At 36.3% G+C, this 22515-nt stretch overlaps 1 protein-coding gene across 28 annotated transcripts in view; it reads right to left on the bottom strand.

Moving 5' to 3' along the window:
- Positions 1 to 22515, bottom strand: part of Dlg2 (discs large MAGUK scaffold protein 2) — a 1893126-nt gene that overhangs the window by 14295 nt on the left and 1856316 nt on the right. For 16 of the 28 annotated variants that reach the window (XM_063256338.1, XM_063256343.1, XM_063256339.1 and 13 more), the window contains 5 exons: positions 16044 to 16143; positions 13356 to 13397; positions 7208 to 7258; positions 6174 to 6275; positions 2859 to 3031 (listed from right to left, as the gene is read on the bottom strand). In XM_063256338.1, coding sequence (XP_063112408.1) covers positions 2859 to 3031; positions 6174 to 6275; positions 7208 to 7258; positions 13356 to 13397; positions 16044 to 16143 — 468 coding nt within the window. Of the gene's footprint in view, positions 1 to 2858; positions 3032 to 6173; positions 6276 to 7207; positions 7259 to 13355; positions 13398 to 15190; positions 15237 to 16043; positions 16144 to 22515 lie in introns of all 28 variants that reach the window. The other 12 variants (XM_063256342.1, XM_063256344.1, XM_063256355.1 and 9 more) reach the window with 3 other exon arrangements.

The raw sequence follows: 22515 nt of genomic DNA, 5'->3' as shown, positions 1-22515 counted from the left end.
ATTTTAGAATTTCTCTGTCTTATGTTTTCTGTGCTTTCACTATAAATGTGCTGTGATGAAGATTTTTTGTGGTCATGTCTGTTTTGGGTTCTATAAGCTTCCTATATATATGTGCTTCCTTATCTTTCCAAAAATAGGCGTTGTTACTGTAATTCAGTTGAATAGGCTTTCTGTGCACTTCATGTTTTCCCCCTCCTCACTTTTGGGTACTATAAAGTTTCAGTTATTTGTGCATTTAATAAGTTCCACAGGTCTAGTTTCTTCATTTTTCTACCCAGGATATTTCAAAAGACTTGTCCTCAAATTCAGACATTCTTTCTTCATTTGACAGATAGTCATTGAGACTTTCAACCATTTTTTTTTTTTTTAACTTTTCGAGTTTTTCATTTCCAAAATTTTTATTTGGTTCTTTTTTAAAATCTCTTTTTTCTGCCTTTTTCATTTATATGCTGTATTTTCTTTGTTTCACTTAACTGTTTATCTGTATTCTCTTAGATCACATTTTAAAATACTGATTCTTTTAAATTATTAGGCATTATATCTATTTCCAATTCTTGCTAAAGAGTTACTGTGTCCAAAAGGAGGCATCATGTTGGTCTTTCATGGCTTTTATTTTTCAGCACTGAGATTTGTTTATCTGATTGACCAGGTTTCTCTACCACTTTTTCCAGGTGGCGTTGGTAGCAAGCTGTTTTCTCCTGTGGACTGTCGTACAGCATTGACTTACTGTACATGTTGGCTTTGCTTCTGGTTGGACACCACAGCGTAGTCTCCTACAGCCACTTTGGCTGCGGATGTTGACTTTGGACACAATGTGTGCCATGGTGGAGTCAGATGTCTGAGTAGGGCACTTAATTCTTTACCACATAGGTGTGGTAAAGAAAGCAGTGGGTGTGGGAGCTTCTACTGAATGGCAGGTATTTCCTCAGGTAATATTGCTGCCAGTTCTTTTAGTAGAAAGAGGCTTTGGCACTGATGGCAACAGCAGTAGTGAGGAACCACAAATACTTTTCCCTTGGACCAATGGATGGTGAGGCCAAGGAGTCTAGGAGCAGGACGTTTTCAGACAAGGTGCAGGGGCAGGAAGCAGAGGAACTGTGTGTGTGGATAGCATGAAGAGAGGTGGTCTTCCTTTCTTCTGCTTCAGTGATAGTGACTCCATTGGAGCAGGACTGTCGTTGTGCACATCAAGATGTGGGGTAACAGTGGTGGCTTTCCCCCCTCCAATTCTTTAAGCTTTAATTTCTGCCTGAGAGCAAGCAGAAATGGGATTTGGATGAAGCTGGGAAGTTTCTCTTGCCACCCACCCAACCTTGTATGCCCATGGGCAAGGTGACAGTTGGTTTTAGTGCAGTTGCTTAAGGCTTTGCACACCCCTATGGCCAGAACAGTTGTAAGAACCGTGCTATTCTTTTCCTGCTCTGCCAGTAGTAGTTACCTGAGTGTGTTATGGAGGTGCAGGGTAGCTGGAACAACTTTGGCAACTGCTGTCAGTCCTAGAACTATCTGTGCCTCTGGTGGCAGAGGGGAGGCTCCTTTTTCTTGGTTTCACAAGGGTAACACCTGTCACCTGCACTTGGGAAACCTGCTGGACCTGGGTCACAGTTACCATACTGGGCTGTTGGGTTCACAAAGCAGACACTCTCAGAATCAACACAGCAGGGTATCTGTGGGATCCCGGAGATGGGAATGCAAGGTTTCTGGTCTAGAGCAGTCTAATTTCAGACAAGAGCTCATTTCTCAAGATAGTTTCCGGCCATAGCATCCTGGTTGTTCACTGGGAAATTATGTGAAATCCTCTTCCAAAGGAAGGTTACCGTGTAGCTTTCAGGTTATTTAAGTAGACTGGAGTCCTGTGAAGATTGTGCCATATTCCAATGGTTGGGATTCTAGCATCGACTCTGAGTTTGCTGTAACTTTTTTTCATTCTTACTCTTTCAAAGGCAAAACTCAGAAGAGCTGAGGTTGCAGTTTTCAAGGTGTTTTGTCTCTTTTATGCTGTTCTGGGTCTCTGAATCTCAGTTTCATTCTCTCTTTTGCTGATTTTTAATAATCTCCTTCCATCATTTACCTTAGAGTACAGTTTTTTACCTGTTACTTTGGTTCTTCTTTTTAGAGGAAGATGTGAGTCCTGCACCCTTTTCTTCAACTATGTTTTCCTCTCAGCAAAATTTATTTTTAAATATTTTATCAGTATATCATATGAGGGAAAAGCTAATATCAAATCCAATAAACCCAATAAACAGTTTCTTCTATGAAACGGCCCCCTATGTTGGAGATAAGATCTTTCTACAGGAAGATTTTAGCGGCACAGTCACGTTCCTTCCTGTACTGCTCTCCCTCAGCCTCCTTTTCCCCAGTGAATTGTCAGGAAGAAGGGAAGTGCAGTGACAACACCTCTCACAGCTGGAACTTCTGGCAGCAGAGTCACCTGTGTCCCCCGCCACTACCATGGTGGTGTTAAGTTTTCAAAGAGGGAAAGTAACTCCTTATAACACAACCTGTCTCAACAACTAAGAGTAACAAAACTTCCTTAATAAATTCTGTTTTATTTACTGTGCTTCCAGATAGTGAATCAAAGACAAAGTGAATCCCCAGAACCTTCAGATCATTCCCTATTTTTAGGTTTATAGGTCTCCTCCTTCTTCCCCTTCTCAAAGTCAGAACACTTTAGTGAGATTAGAATAAAGATGAATGACACTATTCTATAATAATTCTCTGCTTAGGTATCGTAAAAGAAATAATTAATTATAATTTACAACTGTAATCAGGAAAGAGTAATGACCAAAGACAAAAATACATAGTTTGCCACCCAGAAAGCCCCTTCAGGGGAGTTGTAAGAACCCTGGCAAACATACCCTTTCTGCTACAAATCTCACAGACTGCACACTGGTTCCATATAAATTGTCATTGTACTGGCCGGCTTCTATAAATTTGTGCTCTTGAATATCTTTCTCCATTTGTTCTCTGGAAATGACAAAGTGATAGTCTCTGCCATCCACTTCATAGTCACGCTTTGGCCTTGTAGTATCTTTATAAAACAAGAAATGATAAAGTTATGATGCATGTATATTCATAAACTTTCCTCTTTCCATCTATTTTCTCTATCACACCCTCAACACAGTACACAGGTATATGTAGTATGATGGACATAACAGTAACAGGTGTCAACCTCACCTTCCTACTATAAACTGCTGTAACATTGGACAGTATGCATGGAACAACTACTTTCAGGTATTAGGCAACAGAAAGTGGCAGAGTTGTAATTTTGAGAAGAGAGAAACACATCAAGGAAACTTTACATTCATCCTACCTATGCTTAGGAGCCATTTTTAAGAGATAAATCTGGAACTCATACAGTATTAGGAGACTGTGAAGTTTAGTCAGAACTGGACATTTGGTTAAGAACTCAGAAAACACACATTTTTGGAAGCTATTTTAGTTGGATGTGGTGGCACACTCCTGCAATACCAGCACTTAGATCACCGAGAGCTTCAGGCCAGCCTGAGCTGCAAGGCAAAACCTGATTTCCAAACAACACCAAACCAAAGCAAAACAAAGCAAAGCAAACCAATCCTAGCTGATTTGTCAGTAAATTACTGCCTGCTATAACAGAACTGTTCTATGAAGGAAGATAAAAAAATCTAGACTCTTAACAGCATTGTACCATGATATCCAACACATGGTAAGAATCTAACACAAGAAAGAAGCAATAAAATGTATCCCATACATAGGAGGACAAAAATGGGCATATAATTATATATTCAGAGCTTTAAAATATCCATAATAAAAATGACAGTTAAAGTAGGACTGAAAGCCAGTAAATTTAATCATTTTTCTTATATGTTCTGGTAAAAAGAGAAAGGGAAAACAAGTTAGCTATATGACTTTAAAAAGTTAAAATATTTCCAAACTAAGTATGGTGGTGCACAGCTGTAATACCAGCACTTTGGAAAGCTAAGGCAGGAGGATTCCAAGTTTAAAATCAGCCTGGGAAACTTAGTGAGAACCTATCTCAAAAACTATAAAAAAGGTTGGGGATATAGCTCAGTATAAAGGCCCTGGGTTTTATCCCCAGTACTGCCCATCTAGCTTATTAAAATATTTTCTGCCTTGACTCAGTTATGTTCTAAAACTCTATCTTTTGAAATGTTCAAGCTAGGAACGGCAGCAGACATTTATAATCCCAGTGATTCAGAAAGCTGAGAGAGAAGGGTCGCAAATTTGAGTCTAGAGAAACACTGTCTGAAAATAAAACAATAAACGGACTGGAGACATAGGTCAGTGGCTGGCCTAGCATGTACAAGGCCCGGCCCTCGATTTCTAGTATCACCAAAAAGAAAAAACAAATAAAAGAAACAAAATTTCAGGTGATGTTTTATCCTTAAAGATGTTCATTATGGTCATGCCATGCTTTTGTTCTCCTATTTCTACTGGTTCTATCATGTGTCTAATTGGATTTTAATGTGTGTGATGGTATAAATAAATTTTTTATGAAAAATGAGATATTATAGTAGCCATTGTTCATTTTCTGTTATTTGGGTTTGAATGTCCTGTAGTACTTTCATTTTCTTGATTGACTTTATACTATTTCGTTCTGTTTGATATTATTGTATGTGAAGGTATGCTCAACTATTTAAAAGAGACATTATGGTAGCTACTGTTAATATCCAGTTCTCTTGTTGTGAAGTGCTGTGTTGCTTCATTGTTCTGTTCTCTTTAGTTTTATTCTCTTTAAACTAAAAAGATGTTCATTATGTTAATTTCTAAATAACGTGATTATATTTTATTATGATTCACAATAAAATGGAGAAAATCCAAAATCTGTATAAGTGAAGAATGATTAATTATAATAATCATTTAAAATAGTTAAAAGTTTGATCATGGAAAGATACATGCATCAGAAAAACAGAATGGATGGAAATTTACCAAAGTATTATATCAGCGATGTTATTTTCAGATATTGTGTGGAGTTCTGACTCCTTTTTATTTTCTTATTTAACTTCCTTCTTAGTATTTTTCAAATTCTGTATAATAAATTTTATGTATAGAACTTGAAATCATAATCAGAAAATAGTAAAATAAGAGAAATAATGAGGTAGGTGGAAGACCAGAGTGTGCAAGATACAAGGGAAGTGAAGACAATGCTTAACACACATTTTCTTCCTCTCAAAATTAGTAGATGAAACTGGACGCTGGTGTAAACAGCCGAGGCCTTCATTTGAGCCTTCCCAGCTGAATACATTTTCAGGATGTGAGGTGTGGCAGGACTTTTCCCCAGAGTATTCACTTGGAACCATTTTATGAGACACTGTAAACCAATCATCTTAATCCTCTCCTGTCCATGAATTACATGCACACAATTCCTGATATTCTTTAGTATTCCAGGTGAAATGGGTAATATGGAAATGTTACAGACACTTGAGGGCCTAAAGCTTAAAAGATGTAGAGAGAGACCAAATTTGAGAGACTCATTATTTAATCACTTGAAATTTCCTTGCGGGCTCGTCTACCTGCAGGGAAGGTCTCTGTGGATGGGGAGAGCGGAGAGGTGTGATAGCTATTGGAAGGGGGAGAGGTAAAGCAGACAGCATCTCACAGCACTGCACTTAGTGGGCCCAGGAGTCCCGATGATTGTCTAGAATAGTAAAGCAGACTGAAGTCTATAATGACCTATGGGGTTACAATACAGACTTTAAACCTTTCTGTCCTTATCTTCCTAAGATCTGGGACTATGCAAACATGAGAAAGGCTATTTTGTTTTGTCATTGATAAGTTGTCCTATATCAACCTAACATGGTTTTAATATATGGTTTTGTTTCTAACTGCCCTGATTCTATGGAAAAAAGATGCCATAAATGTTGATTTAACCTATTCATAAGAACATATGATTCCTACCATAAATCCATGCCATTTTGGATGCTAAGGGGTTTACAATGATCCTTCCTGCCTTCTAGTGGCCAACTGTCAATTTAGAGAGAACATTATTATACTTACCCCATAGAAAACAATACATGGGAGCAAAATGAAAAGTTTTAGGCACAGAAATTAAGTAAGGTGCTCAGATAGTGAGTAACTGATTCTGTTTGAACCACCAGAGAGACTACTGGAGAGACAGAAGCACACTGACTCATAAAAGATACAATAATTTTTCAAAAAGAAATGTTACTTACGAGGCACACATGAACCAAACTTATCAGGAAATTCAGATATCAAATCATCATTGATTCGATCCTTCATGGGACCCAGGATAATCACTGGCCGGGTATAGTTTACTGCAGACAGGGAAAGGAAAATGCAGGTTAGGAGAAAGAATTGGAAATGACAATGACAATGGTGGTTCTTAAGGTGAAATTACCAAACAGAACTGCTAAGGTTTTCACTCTGGCTCACTAACCCATATAACTCCGCATAGGGAATTGTGTGTTTAACCCTAAGAATGTTGCTGTGCCTGCTTTCCGGAATTTTCTAATAAGGCAAAGCAATTGCAGCATCTGTGGAACAACCATTCGGAAGGGTTTTGCTTATTCTCAGGTTATGCCTACGCAATGTCAAAACAACTGAATTTAGTCATTTAAGAGGAAGAAAACAGTTCAAACCAGCTGTTTAGTCATTGTTTAAAAGTAATTGTTAGTAGTGATGACACCTTATAGTTTTATAATTTATTTTTCTCACCTCAAAATACTCTACACTCTGATGGGGTTTCTCCAATTCCTTTGTACCTGACAGTAGAAAGAACTCTGAAGTCCACTTGGTACAAGGCCCCAATTGATGCTTGAATTTTCTTAGAAACACCCCTTGTCAGTACCCCTGAGCATATGTGTCTCTGGATAAAAGGAAGCCCGGCTCCAACCTGCAGATGACCTGGATCTTAGGTCTGCTGGAAAGTCTCCCTCAATACTGAGCTGGTTTTAGCTTTACAGGGTTAATTCAGTGGTCCTCTCGCTGGGGCTCAGGTGATTTGGATGTGCTCTTCCCACTGAGGTAGCTCATCTAAAGGGCTGTTCTGTCCTCCAGGAAGCTGTTGTTGCCATGCTCAGGAGGCAACAACTGTGTGTACAGTGACAGGGCCAAACAGAGTAGCTGAGTATGGTCTGGGGACATTGATCTGAGTTTATTTTGTTTAGTCCTTTACTCTTTGCCTTCTTCAACAATGTTATCTGCTATGGCCTGGAACTCAGGAACCTGGGCATGCTGAGAAACTTACTTTCCTGCCTTGTGACAGGTTCATAGGAAAGAATAAGGTCTTCTTGCCCCCCTGAAAAGAGAAGAAAGGAAAATTATAGTCAACTAACAATTGGTGATTCCCTAAAGCTATAATCCCTGATCTGAAACATAGGAAACAGTTCAGAGTTAAATTTTCTTGCTCTCTTCTTGAGCCATTCAAAATTCCTTCAACCTTGTCACTATTTTGCATCAGGTATTCACATAACAGGAGTCATAACTCTAAGTAGTAACTGGTTACTAGCTCTCTGCTGCAGAGCAATGATCTGTAAGACTAATTTCTGCCTGACATTAGAAGTGGAGTGCCATACTTCTAAACAAAGTGGTACAACCTAAAGGAAAGCCATGAAGTTCAAGGAAAAAGCCCACCCAATAGTTTGTTTCTACCTAGTAGGAATGTCTGTTCTTTTGTCTGTTTTATTTCCCTATAAAGCATACTGCTCAAAAGCAAATGTTTGTATATTATACGATATTAACAAGGGATTATAGGGGCTTTATTCTAGTAACATTAAATCATCAGGAAAATGCTGTGGGTCAATTACAGAAGATTAAAAATTGAGGGGAAGTAGTGGGTTTACCTCAGTGATAGTGTGTGTACTTAGCATGTGTGAACACTTAAATTCCATTCCCTGCATTAAAAAAGATGTATGGCCAACATCATTGGTTATAATTCCTGCTAAATCATGCCTTGAAAGGAAGAAAGTGTAGTAAAGTGTCAGCCCTTCCAAAGCTATTTGTTGTAAACCTTTTGATGCAGTATGGCCCTCAAGTCAACAAATAACTGTGGAAAGTAAACTGGTCTTTGGCAATTATTTTTTCAATCATCTGTTTTATCCAGTTGACTGACTGGCCATGGGATTAGCCCAGAGCTTCAGACCCTGAAAGCTAAGTTCTTATATTTGTAGTAGACCTAGTCCTAACCTTTGATGGGAGACAGATTAGGATGCTCAAAAATGTGAGACTTCAGGACTACTAAGCCAATATGGAAAAGAAATGGAATCCAAGGTACAGTCTTTTCTGAAGCCAAAGGATGATTAATCTCATTGCTTTAACCACTCAACAGTTCAATTATTCAAATTTGGGATCACCAAAAATAGTATATTTTTTGCTAAATTTTACAATATAACAAAATACATAAAGATGAGAATTTTATCAAGTTTTTTCAATACAAAAATCTACTAGTTGAAATGACACCTGTCAGAATTACTTGAAATAGTCTCTGTGTTAACAAATAACACTGCCCAAATGACAGTAAACTGTTAAGTGGTTAAACGTTCAGTACCTAAAGACACGTTCATTCAGTCTGCCAATGCCAGGCTCCCCTTTGTATACCCAGCACCAAGGGAAAGTGAGTTGATTTCATAGAAGGAAGTCATATCATATATAGTTTTGGTAAAGCAACTGACTTGATGAAGTTAAACCATATATAGGTAAAACTGTAGAGTACAGATATCTTTGTTGGAGTGTTGGTAGCTGTCATTGGGTGGGTGGGCTTTTCTTTTAAGTATAAGAAGTGGCTGCAGGCTTATGTCACAGCTTAAAACTATTTTGAGAAGGGTTTGCTTTTAGAATGGCACTTCCAGGCCACACTATATCCTAAAGACACACAGAATGGGTCTTAATGCTCCTCTTAATTGGTGTCTATCCATGGTTGCTCCAGAAGGGTCAGCTTTGCATTTTTTTTCTTAAATTTAAGTAAAGGATGTTTCCATTTGAGTTTACTACTAAACTTTACAGTCTCGGCCAAAGAAAGTGATTGATTGCTAATGCCTGAGATGGAGGTCTTAAGCATGTAGATGATAAGTGTAAAATTTATTGGGGGAAAATATAGTAGACTAATAATGCAAAAGTAAACTGTAATCTCAAGTTCTAGTTAATATATGAGGCAAAAATCCTAATCACAGCTTCAAGTATCAGGAGATGTGTGAATATGCCCATTTCTGGGGAGGTTTATAAAGGCAAAGACTGAATTTCATCCATCTCTGTGTTCCCAGAGCCTGATCAAGTGCTTAATGTAGAGAGAGAGCTCTCTCAGTTAAAGTAGGCTTCTGAATTCAGTTGTAAAGCCAGGATGAATAATGAGGCCAAAGATAGGTTCTGCTTTGTGTTTCTGTCAACATGGTCATTTCACATTAGGAAATATGATCTAATAAATGCATGAACTAATAAATACATCATGCTTCCTTAAGAATCTCTTTCCAGTAGACTTGTAAGTCATTTTCATGGGACTTTCAAAAGGCAAAGCTTAAATAAGATGTTTGATGTCAGTATGTATAACTAGTGATTCCAAAAAGCAATGTAAAACATAGTTTGCCTATTTTGTTAAAGAATTCTACAGCTCTTTGCATATCCATTGCTTTTTGTTTCGTTTCTGTAACTACGAATGGAGCTGGTTTTTGTTCAGAGTATCAGCACTGGCAGGGAGAAAAGGTCCCATTCTTTTGTGTCAAAGCACATCCAGTCCTCAAGGCTCCGTGAAAGCTGGGTGTTGTGTAACACTTAGGAACCTGGAGAGAAGCTGGGGAGCTTGCCATCTCCTATAAGCTATGAATTCAGCACCTTAAGCTGATTTTCACTTTCAGGTTTAAGAATGAAAAGCCCCTTGAGCAGCTAAAAGGAAATCAAGATGGAGAGGTAGAAAAAGTTTACTATAATGAAGGAAATAAAATTCATGTCATGTGGCATTTTATGGGTGCTGAGGGACTTTTCACATTCTCTGGCTTCTTCATAGACATTTCTAGATAATAGGAATGCTGATGACTCCCCCTTGACAGACAGAAAAGCTGAGGTTCAGAAATGTTCACGAGTCCTGTTTCCTCAGCTAGTAAGTAGTGGAGTCAACATTTAAAATCACCTTTTTTTCCTGTTGACTATATCTCAAAAGGGGGAAGATGTCAAATTCTGTGAGGACTGAGGAAGGCTTACACAGAACAAAGGTGGGAGGGAAAACCAGGTCAGAGTCACTAAGTGGCCACATGGTCCCTTCTGTAAATACCAGATCTTCTAAAATTTTAATGCTTCTGTGTCATCTCCATAAAAGAGTCATCCTTAGTAGTTTTTCTATTTTTTACTCAGAAGAGGTTGGCAATTCAAAATAACAGCTGACGAAAAGGTACAAACTATTTTTCGGTCCTGTTTTGGCAACCACATGGCTGGAAGTGGGTGAGCGGCAGAGTTGTGTGTGGACGTTTGCAGCTGCCAGAGAATTGGCAGAGGACTCTGTTACAGTCTCCATAAAACATTTTGTGTGCAAACTAGAAGCAGAGCCACAGTGAGACGTATCCGGAATAAGGCCCTAATAGGCCTTCAGGATTGAGAAAAGCAAGTTGCTGTTCTTTAGGAATCCTTGGAAACAAAGACAGAAAAAGTAAAGACCAGTGACAGTGCAAACATTCTAAGTTTAGTTTTTTCTGGATGCTTACAGTTATGAAGAATCTATTAAGTTGTTAGAACCATGCAGTGTTAGTACTAAAAACAGGTTTGGAGTTCCAGTGCTTCATAATGACACGTATGACATGTATGTAGCAGCATGTGTTGGTCCACCCCCACCCTGTGCCTTTGACAGGTTTTGCATTACTGCTGAGACTAGACAAGCCCTAGGAATATTTTTCAATATAATTCTTCAGACAGCTACTATTGATTGGCCAGAGTTGAAATCTATTTCTGTCTTAGTTCTAATCCAAGCCACTTGATTTACATAAGGGAGAACTGAGATTTGGAAAATTAAAAAAAAATTTTTTTGGTAAATTTTTTTCAAGGATTCCATGGGATGTTCAGAAGATTAAATGACTTAATACACTCAAGCTTAGTATATAGTTAATAGTATATAGAAGTTGACTATATTAATTTGGCAGGGAGTATGGAATGGTCAAAATATACTAGATAAAACACCAAAGAGGACTGGATTACAAATGATAGGAAAGAGTGAAAAGTATAGGAGATTTAGATTTTAAAAGCTTTTGCTTAGTATTGCAGTGCTAGCCCTTATTGGTGAGATAACCTCTTAGAGCTTGAACTTCTTCCTCTGTAAAAGGGCTACTAACAGATTTATTGTAGAAATGAAATGAGGGCATAGATGTAATGAAAAATTGGTTTACAAAGAACTACAGATATCAAAAGGTAACACTTTACAAGAGTGCTAAAGAGAAGAATATGGGGGACTGAGTCTGGTTTTTACCTCAATGTCATTTTCATTCAGGTCATTTCCTCAAGATCCTTATTTTGAAAATTCTACTAAGCAACAGACACCAATGGGTTTTAAATATATGTGAAGAGTGTTACTGTTACTGAGAGCCTGGAAGGCACATCTTTAGCCATTGAGGTTTGCCTGACCCCACTTTATACTTGCTTAGTAATTATCGTCTCTTGGTACAAGGGGAATTGAAAGCTATGATGCAAAATGGTCAAAAGTACAAGTACAAGATGCACTTTACTACCTGATTGACATGAAAATCTGGTACTGGATAATCAATCAGATAGTTTTAGGGTGATATTTTGTATAACTAGACAATATGCATTGTAATTTAACTGCATTTTATTTGCTACTCAGTATAGGTGGGCTTGGGAAAATAATTCTGTAGGGCTTAGATCATGTAGCAGGTATTATCTAAACTCTATTACAAATCAATGTCATTGGGCTGCATAAAACCCAACAAACAAGTTTTATTTTTCCTCATAATAAATTGAGAATAGTTGAGGAGTCATAAAGACAAGCATTGGTGACTTATTCCTGGCCTGGTTCCTTGTTTTAAAATCATATGAAGAGTGGGACAGGTTAATTTTTCCCTGAAGTTGGATTAGTCATAATATTTTAAGAGAAGGAAGAATGCAGTAATGTTAGGAAATCATGTTGAGAATAATCCTTCCATCAAGGAAATTCTTTTGGTATAAGGCTTCTGTTGATCCAAAAATTGGGTGACTCATTACCCTTTTGGTATTTCATTCTTTGGTCTGTCTTGACCTCCTTTTTAGAACCCTATCTTCACCTGCCATCTTTCTTCCTTTGTGCTTTTTTTCCTCATTGCTATTAACTTTACCCCCCAAAACTCTTCTCAAAATCTGAATTACATTTACTGTACTCCAAGGGCAGGCACTCTGTGGCACTCCACTTCAAAAAGCATGATTTTGTAAAGTATTATGCTACAATGGGAAAAATACCCATTTTAGAACAATTTTATTTTTCAATTAGTACAATATTCATTCAGGCAAAAGACTATACCAATTTCTGCATTGGTAGTTCCTGATCATGTATTGAACTTACAGTTTTCTACTCTACTTGATAATTAAATTTTGGGTAATCCATTTCACCAAGTAGTACAAATTAATATTATAGAACTCACAATGATTCTAATGATACTGTTAGTCACCAAAACCAGTAAGTGGGTGGTAAGAAACCACGAGAACTGATCAAAAAGATGTGCTTGGTGTTTGGTGAATATTTCCATATAATAAGCAAATGGCTTGAGGTAACCAAAGAAACACAAGAACAAATTTTTAAATAGCTACCTACCTTTTAAGTTAAGTTTTCTGACCCAACAAGTTTTGTTCACTTTTTCAAAGAACAATGTATGGGGAAAGGAAGGTTTCCTTCAACAATTTTATTTGGGGGAATATTTTGGGGGGAGGGATGAACCTCCCCCAAATAAAAACAGACATGTAGATGTGTATCTTTCTGAAAATATGGAACATTGTAGTTTATATAATTTTTTCTTGTAAGAGGACCCAGGAACAGAAAGGAAAAGGCAAAATGAAAAGGAAAATAAAATCATGGTGAAGTTTCCACCCTCCCGCAGAGAGTTTAAATTGCTTTGGAAGGCAGAATGTTAAAATTCCCCATGCTGAACTTCGGTATCATTCTTAGGAGAATTGAATCACTGGGTCACAACCAGCTGACGTTGCAATGGGCATTAGTAAGACTGTTATCGCTTAACAAATCACATAAGGGTCTCCTGCTGGCCCTGGTGACTTTTGTATCTTTCCACATCAAATGCTGATTTCATTTCAAGCCATTTGCTTTGGATAAGAATGATAAGAGGCAGCAATTGAAAAACAACAACAAAAATTTGAAATGACCACCACAGCCAATGAGGCAATTGCAAAGAAAAGAACGGCAAACCAAAGCAATAACTTACGGTAGCTACTTTCGCTATCGCTGGCGTTAGAAGAAACATGTTCTGCAAGAACAGCACAGCAAATTAAAGAGATACCAAGCATTGGAAAGCAGCCCAAACGGAAAGGAATACACTCATGCAAGGCTACCAGCAATATGAGCAAAAGCCAAGTAAAAGGCAGCAGAAAAGATTGCATTAAGACAGTTTGGATAAGATACAGATGAAAACTTTATCACCATTTTTGCAGGAACCTCCTGGTTGGTTGTTGTTTTTACAGTTTATCAAATAATTCAAGTAGTGTATTTAATTTAAGAAATCCAGGAGATTTTTAAATAAATACTATGAGCCGTTCTTATACCTCTGATTTTTCTTTATCACTGAAAACACAGTCAAGGCATACAGCCAACAATAGTGTGCCATCATGCACATTGTCATTTTAAGTATTTTGAGCTAGGGATGACAGGACTTTTGTTTTTCTTTTACTCATTATCTCTTCAGTTTTTAAAAGAATAAGTAAATGTGGATGTTGTGGATTCAGAATGGTATTACTCCTGTTTTGACATTATAATAGTGAAGTCTTTATATTGATGTTCATTATTACAAATATATTGAAAAGCCACTTTACAAATTCTGTCTGATGGTGCTTCATGGTATGCCAAAAATGTTGAAATTGGTACTTGCAGTCCAGCCACTGGTTCAAGACAAATTCCATATATTTTACATAGTGACCCAAAGATAAAGTTTTCATCTTTCAGGAGATCAGTACTCCTGATTAGATTTTGTTTTCTACATATACAAAGCATAGTTTAAAAAACATTCCAAATCAGTAACTTGAATTATGAAAAGTGTCATTATACAAAGTTATATAGACAGTCTTTGAAAACTAAGTCCAGTTCAACGCTATGTTTTATAAAATGAAATGAACAGCTTCTAAAAAATATCGTCCGTATCTGTTAAAACAAAACAAAGTTGAACAATGTGATACAATTGCAAAAGACACAAAATTCTGTTCTTATTTCACTGGTACCTACACAACGAGGTTAGTATTAAAGAAAGAAAAATTACAGGAGAATTAATTTAAATTGCTCAGTCAGTGCAATGAGACACAGACCAAAGATATGACTAACTAGAAAATAAAGGTCTAATGCATCTTATATTTCATTCTGTACTACAAAATGAAGACTTGATTACATAATGCAGCTAATTAGTCACTGATAGAAAAATGATATTAACAAATATCTAAAACTTTATTATACAAACGTTTCAAGCAGGATCACTGCAAGTCAGAGAAAGTCAATCAGAGTTAATAACAATTATTCATGGAAGATCAAATGGATTATTTACTTTTTGAGAATGCATGTTCCTTTTGATTACAAAATAGCTCCTTTATTAATAGCAAAATACAACTTAATTATAGAATTTGGCAAGGTCATTAAATATTTTCATGTGAAAAGGCAGAGCACATAAAACATATTTCTACTTTGCAATTCTAGAACATTTAGCTCGCCCTTTCTTTCAACATGGTTTCTTGCTCACTGGGAGTAACTACGCAGCAGAGCAAGTGATGATGCTATGGTGGGCATCAGGACCATGTTGGCTGTGTCACATGGTCAGAAAGGGAAAGTGTTAACTGCAACAGAAGTTAGAGTGCCTGACACACTTTGCTTTTAAATGCTGACATGCAGAACAAAACAATTGAAAATTATTTTGTAGGAGCATTCACAGCTAGGTAACAAATAAAACTCGTATCTTGTGCATGCTAGGAGTGAAAGGCCCTCAAGAAAAGGAACAAAAGCCAAACTCAAAAGGAAAGGAAAAGAAAAGAAAAGTTACAGTGACCATTCCTGGAAACTTACTCAGAGTCTTTGTTCCATAACCGTCGTCACCTAATCCGGGGATGTCCTGCATGGAAGTCCCCAGAGAGAGCAATGAGAGAGGAAGAACAGCCACGGAAGAGGAAGGAGAGGTCAGTGGAGTTGAAATGGATACTACCATGACAGACCGTGTTGCCTACACAATCTGGATCCCACTGTCTCTTCTTTTGAAACAACTTTTACCTCCAGCTCCCTAGACCAAGATTTAAGGCAGCTGCTGATTTGTGAAGCAATTTGAAGTTTAAGTAGAAGACTGTCAAACAAAACTAAAGACTTGGCAAATGCCGTATTTGCCATTAGTATCGCCACATAAATGTCCTACTTAAAGGAATGATCTCGAAATTTTGTCAATTAGTACCCACCAATACAAGCTCATTGTCGAGCAAGTATTAGTGTTTGTTGGGAGGGAAAGAGTGAGTCAATGTGCCAGTAATCAGTCAAAGTAATTTAATTGCTCCAATTAGCTAGCATTCCAAAAAATCTAGGTCTGGCAATGGAATCCAGTATTTCTGCCCAGAAAAAAGTCTGTGGCAAGCCCTAGAGAGTTGCGTGAGAGAAAGGCAAACCAGACCCATTCCTTGTTATGGGTAAGTGCTGACTGGCTGCAAAGCCCCAGCTTTGGCAACTCCCTCTCCGACGCATTCTGCAGAGTAGTCACATGAAGGGAAGGATCCAGACTGTGCACAAGCACTGGTCACAGTAGTAAGACCTGTCCTGCCTGCCTACTGTACTTTTTTTTTTGGCCTAGGTGTGTGGCGTGGGAGAGCCTATATCATGCGTGAAGACTTATTTTCTCTTGTGTTGCATGTGACATTATCTTCGAGAATCTACTTACGTTCAGGGTCACTGGTTTCCTGCTCACTCTGCTCCTTGTTCTTGTAGAATGGGAATTTTCGTGAAAAGATGAAGCTCTTTTTACGCTTGTCATTGAATGACTGTGAAGGAGAAAAGGCATGGGGCAAAAACGGGACGTCTAATTGTTGTCACACTCATGCTGACAAAACAACTAGTTTGTAAAAGCAGAGAGAGCTGTAGTGACGCAAGTGGATTTGCTATGAGGTGCCATAGGCTTCTAAAGGCAGGATTCATTTTCAAAGACTGTAAATTCCAAATGATGACACCTTGGAAAAATAGTGTCATAGTCAAAAGACTGCTTATAGATAAATGGTGATGGAGGGGAAAAATCTTAAATTAGAAGAGCCAGGGTCTTTGTCCTGGCCCTACGTCTCGCTAGCTCATCACCTTTGACACGTAACTGAATCTCTCTTTTATCTTTAGCTGCACAATGAGGATTATGGAACAGTCCTTAGCTGGTGACACTCAAAGGACAATGTAAATAAAAATGCTATACAAATGGCATTTTATCAGATGGAAAATAATTTTTATCAGAGAAGCTAGTTTTCTTAGTGATTAGTCATCTTTCAAAATAACTTGAATTTGAGTTACTCAAACTTGGATATAATTAAGGCTGTACAGAGAAGTATGTAGATTTATGATATATGATAATTATAGCGTAACATTTTTGTTCAAAAGACAACTTAGCCTCAAGCCTTCATTTTGTAGAGGGAGCCAGAAGCACAGAGAGGTTGAGTCCAAGTCAGTATTAGAGAGCTAGTTAACGGCCAGGAAACAGTCAACTAAAACTGTTAAAATTGCTGTTAAAGTGGTGTTAACTTATATTCACTGAGTAAAGGAGAAACGACAGCCACTCATCTGTATTCTGGCAAGATTAAAGTAATGTCAGAATGACTGTCTTTAAAGCATAAGCCATCTATTAGTTTAAGTGAGGCCAAATTAAAAATTATACATATATATGATAGCCACTGAATTCATTTATTCAAATATCATATGCTCCTCTAAATGACTTCCTAAGAAGTCTGTTTTAATAATAATAACTATTATTGTTATTATTATTATGCTTTGTGGGGTTCTTTGAGAAATGTATTCATGATCATTTTACAAGTTATAGGCCATGCAAGCTTATTTTATATTCACATGTGATTTTAAAAATGTTTCACCAGCTTGATTACCATTCTCATTTGAATGAATTAGTTTTGTGAGTCGTTTAGTTGGCTAAGAAAATTAAAATCATTGCCCAAGGAACAAGATACTACATACTTTTGAAAATGCATATGCAAATGGCTCAGAATAAAATTTGAAAAAGGGTCAATGACAGCTGGTTCAAAAAAATGTACAGCCAGCAATGTGACTGCTTGGATGGAAAGTACAACTGTTTAAATATATGCATTCTGTCTCAATAGTGAGGTTCAGGCATATGCCCTTATGGATTTGAAGCTTGACAAAATCATTTAAATAACTTATTTTCTTTGTGCACTCATGCTCTCCTGCTTCAAATATCTATTCTGGTAATCATGTTCATTTAGTTTAGGAAACACTAAAGTATCAAAATGTTAGTCCTGGCATTCAGTAAGTTACTCAGTTTTTTTAGGTACGAAGAACTTTAACCAAAGTCAGCGGAGGTCAATTTTATTAAGCACCTTCAGAAGGTTCTAGAAAATACTCAGTAGTTTGTGAAATCAAGGGACAAACTTTCTACTTTACATTCAAGCATTAGAAATCTCTTCAAGTACTATGGTAGAACTTTGCTGATTACATCTGTATCAATATAGTTACATCATAATTTACAATTGAACGGTGTACCAAAACACCAAAAATGTTAATCTTTAAAGAACATTAATTATTTTTGCATCACTCCAGTTTCATGCCACTTTTACACTTCAAGCATATTTAAATTTCAGTAACTGAAAATAACAGAAAAAAAGGTAAGAGTCAATGGCATGTGATATTGCATGGTATGTTAGACAATTAACTTCAACACTGTAGATGACTTCATGCAAAAAATTATAAATTTTCATGCAAATACAAAACAATGCAAGAAGGGGAAAGCCTGGGGTGAAGACATACAGAGTGAGAATGTGAAGGCTTTTGGGTCCCAAAATGAGATTGCATGCAAATCACATTGCTAAAATTGTTTCAAGAGTCAAATGAAAATGAAAAGGTGTTGTCTGTGGTTAATTCTTTTATGTTTCAAAGCAAGGCAGGTAATGTGTTAACATTTCCCAAGTACGAAAATGTTGTGTATCATGAGTTATCTGATTGAGACATAATAATACTGAGTACCACACTTTTTAAAAGAACAGAAAATACATAACAATACTTCAGACATTAAATTATCTAAATCTTATTAGCAGATGCCATTTCTCTTTGGAATTGAAAAGAAGGTTGTAGGATTATTGGTGGTTACATTTCCAGACACAAAATTAAATCACAATTTTCAGTTCACACAGATTTAAAAGTCATGCATTTAGAGTCTTAAAACATTTCAACTATAAAGATTATATGTAGTTTATAATGTTAATACTATTCCTTATTTTTATAAGACATGTATATCATTACATAAGTTTGTGCTACTGAAATGTTTTCTTTTAATATAGAAAAGAAAAATCTGTTACATGAGTGCTGGGTGAGAATAATAAATTAGCACTTTGGCTATTTATAGAACACATGGCTCTAAAGTAACTGAAGGCTGATTTATAACTTTATTCTTAATCATACTTAATCAATGATATTGTTAATTTTCCTACAGTATAGTGTCTTTAATTCTGAACCATTGCTTTCATGGCAGGAAACTTGGAATAAAGACTCAAAATACCAATCTAATGTGGCTCGGGTTTAGCTGACATATTTAGCAGTTTCACCTTGTGATTTTTACCTAAGTTAGTGAGTTCTTATAAATAAGAGTGATAAAACAAGTACCATTTATTGAGCACTTAAGCAGCAAGCTTGGTTCTAAAAGCTTTATATATATTAATTTTCATGCTAACTTCCCATTATTTCCTTATTTGTCCACAGTCATACAGGTAGGTAAGCAGTAAAGCCAGGAATTGAATATTCCTGATTGCAAATATTACTGTTCTTAAGATCACAAGAAGTTTTTGCAACCCTATCATGCTTCAGATTTATACTCAAAATTATTAGCATTGGGCTTCCTTAAGTGATCTGTCATTCCCTAAGCTCATTGCTTAGTGATTACTTATTTCAGCCATCGATACCATTGGATTCAATAACGTATCTGTGGGTTATCTTGCTATAATTTTTGAATACATTCACATGTTTGAGAGTTTTGTTCCATTTTCTTTGTTATAATAATATAGGAAAAAATCAAAATTTTCTTCACAGGTCATGGAAAGTAATTTAAATGTAAGTACCATGACAGGGAAATCTTTAAAGAAAGCTAGATTGGTGTTTGCTTAGGGATGGGGTTTAGGTGGAAAGAAGAGGAACTGGCAGCTAATAGGTCTAGAGCTCCTTCAGAGGAGATAAAAATGTTCTAAAATTAGGTTGCATAATCCTATGAATATACTAAAAAACACTGATTGTGTACTTCGAGTGGTTAATTACATCTTTGTGAATTATATATCAATAAAGTCGTAGCATCCCTTCACCAACCCCATAGCATGGTATCAAAGGAAACAATAACAAAAGGTTTCTAATTTTATTTGATGTAAATATTTTTATCTTTAATTGTATGTCCTCTAATCCTTGGAATCAACCAGTTATACATTGCTTTTGTTTATCTAACTGGCCTTAGATACCTTTCAGTTAAATAAATACCTTTCATGTTGTGACAGACATAAGAACATCTATTTTGGGAGTCAGCATCTTATCACTGTCACTCAGAAGTTGCCAGGTTGTTAGGTCAAATGTACATATATTACAAAATCACCTAGCCTGACCAGAGATAGTTTATTATTGATGAGCTGGTTTCAGATCAAACATATGCTTCATGGTTAAAGAAAACAAAACAAAAAATACAAATTAACTCCTTATTCTGTTCAGATTCCATGTACCTAGACACATGAACTTTAAAATTAGGAACATGTTTTAGTTTTTCTAATCTTCCTTCTATAATTTCCTCAAGTTTCAAGTATTTCATAGCTCTAAAATGTCACCTTTGTAATAAGAATGTTCTCTGGGTAGAATTTTGATTTAAAATATATTGAACTCAGATACATATTTTCTGTGGCCTCTTTAGTTTTTATAAATGTTTCTTGTGTTCTCCTGGGAAGGTTGTTACTATAAATTGGGCCATCTTGTTTTCATGTACGCAAAAAGAATTTCAAAACAAGAGATGTTAAACAACAAGTAATAATGAGACAAAGGGGAATTAAAGGAAGCTGAGTTGACACACACACCCGGGAAATGTGTCATATGAATGTGTTTATAACATTGTCCAAATAAAAACTGCCAGGTCCATGAATTAATGGATCTAGGCATTGCGTACTGGTAACTATTACTATCTAAAGGAAAAGAGAGAGAGAAGATAATCTTACAAACTAGCTTTGCCAATCTATTTCCCCGCAAACAACTCCTTCAAAGGAACCTGGACCTAATCAAATCTTTAGGTCCAATTATCAGTTTACAGATATGAAAAGGTCACAGAAACATGGAAAATTATAAAGATGTAAATAGAAAGACCTGAAGTGTGGGAAACTCTAAAATAAAATGACCTGGTTTCTTCAATATAAAAAATGCAGTCAAATAACACAAATGAATGGCAAATGTATGCATTAGAAGAGACATAAGTCAGATCAACCAGTTACAAAATATGGTTATCATCTAGATCCTGTTGAAACCAACAAAAGTCTAAAACAATCCCCCCAAAATATTTATGATACATATGAGCAAATTTGAGCTCTACAAAGACTGGATATTTATTAATTCTGTAATTGTTAATTTTTATGTGGGATAATGGCATGCGGTGACGCTATTTTAAAATGTCTATTTGATGCATTCAGTTGCTTCAAAATAATATGGACTCTTGAGTATATTGTAAATGCAGGATTATAAAGAAATTTTACTCTTCACTTGCCAACTTTATTATTGATTGTAAAATAGGTACAACAATTCTGAAATTTGGTATGTGCTGTGAGATTAAAGCTATGAAGAAACACAGGGATCTTGTTGGGAATGAGCCGCCATTGTGAAAGAAAGGTAAAGTACAAATGTGGAAAAAGTGAATGAAAGGAGAGAAAGAATCTTAAAATGGCAATGGTAATTAGAGGCATCAGACATAAACGTGATTTGTTTAATAATTCTTTAAAGAAGTCTGCATATAATGATGTTAGTAGCCAGAAAGCACACCTAACACTCAGATTCTGTCTTCTGATTGCCATTTTTCACAATAAGGATCTAGATTTTTTAAAATTGGCCTACTTCAAGATTTTCCTGATGGGCAATCCTGGGAAGTATAAACCATGATTTAGATAGCACTCCTGCCCAGTAGGCATTAGTTGACACTAACCATGAAGAAATAATTAGGCAAATTAAAATTGAGATACATTCTCATAAAAGAGGTAAATGTCAGGAAAAACAAAAAGCTTAGGGTGCATTCTTGAAAAAAATAGGACAAATGCAATGTAACATGTTGGTCCTGGATTGAACCCCAGATCAGAAAAACCATCATTACTTCTACAGATTTCCTTTCAAAATAGTTTAGGGAAATGTATAAGCTGATAATTATTGAGTATAACAGATTTATAATTCTAGTCTTTCTGCTTTTTATATTTTAAAATTTTCATACAACTAAGAAAAAGATAATAAATTGTAAGGCATTTAGTGCACTTCCTTAAATGCTTATTAAAATAGATATTAACTAATGTCAGGAAAAAGTTTTTTTTTTTCTGTATCTTTTCTGGTTTTGTTGCTACTTTGAATCTAGGACAGGAAATAAAAATAACCCCAATACAAATTAAGCACAAAGGTACTTGTACCTGAAAAAAAAGAACCAGATGGTGGAGAGAAATTGGGTCCTTCATGACCAGCACTTATAGACTAGTGAAAACAGCAGACAAGGTTTTTCGTTCATGAAAATGTGGGAGCTGATCTTTAACCCCATAGGAGAAAATTCAACTTAGAGTTATTTGCTTAGAAGGGAATCCAAATCACAGGACCCAAATATTCTAAAACAGCTCTGAAAAACAGAATCCCACCCTTTTTTTTTTTCTACTTTTGGAACTCTTCATGCTAAATAAAGGCATATCATTTGGCAGTCCAAATTTAGGATGCCCAATTGTAGTAGAAGAGATAAGGTAAGCTGGGCATAGTGGTACACCCCTGTAGTGCCAGCACCCTGAAGGATTACTGCGAGTTTGAGGCCAACCTGGGTTATATAGTAAGATCTTGTCTCAAAAGCCAAACAGATAAGGTAGCCAAGAGACTTTATAGAAAACAACCCTAAAATACTACAGCTGAATTATATATTAGACTTTATTAAGATTCTGATG

Source organism: Cavia porcellus, unplaced genomic scaffold (assembly GCF_034190915.1).
Source record: "Cavia porcellus strain 051 isolate PalLab524CR breed Dunkin Hartley unplaced genomic scaffold, mCavPor4.1 scaffold_9, whole genome shotgun sequence".
NCBI lineage: Eukaryota > Metazoa > Chordata > Mammalia > Rodentia > Caviidae > Cavia > Cavia porcellus.
The sequence above is the reverse complement of the archived record's forward strand: the minus strand, read 5'-3'. Positions and strand labels throughout refer to the sequence as shown.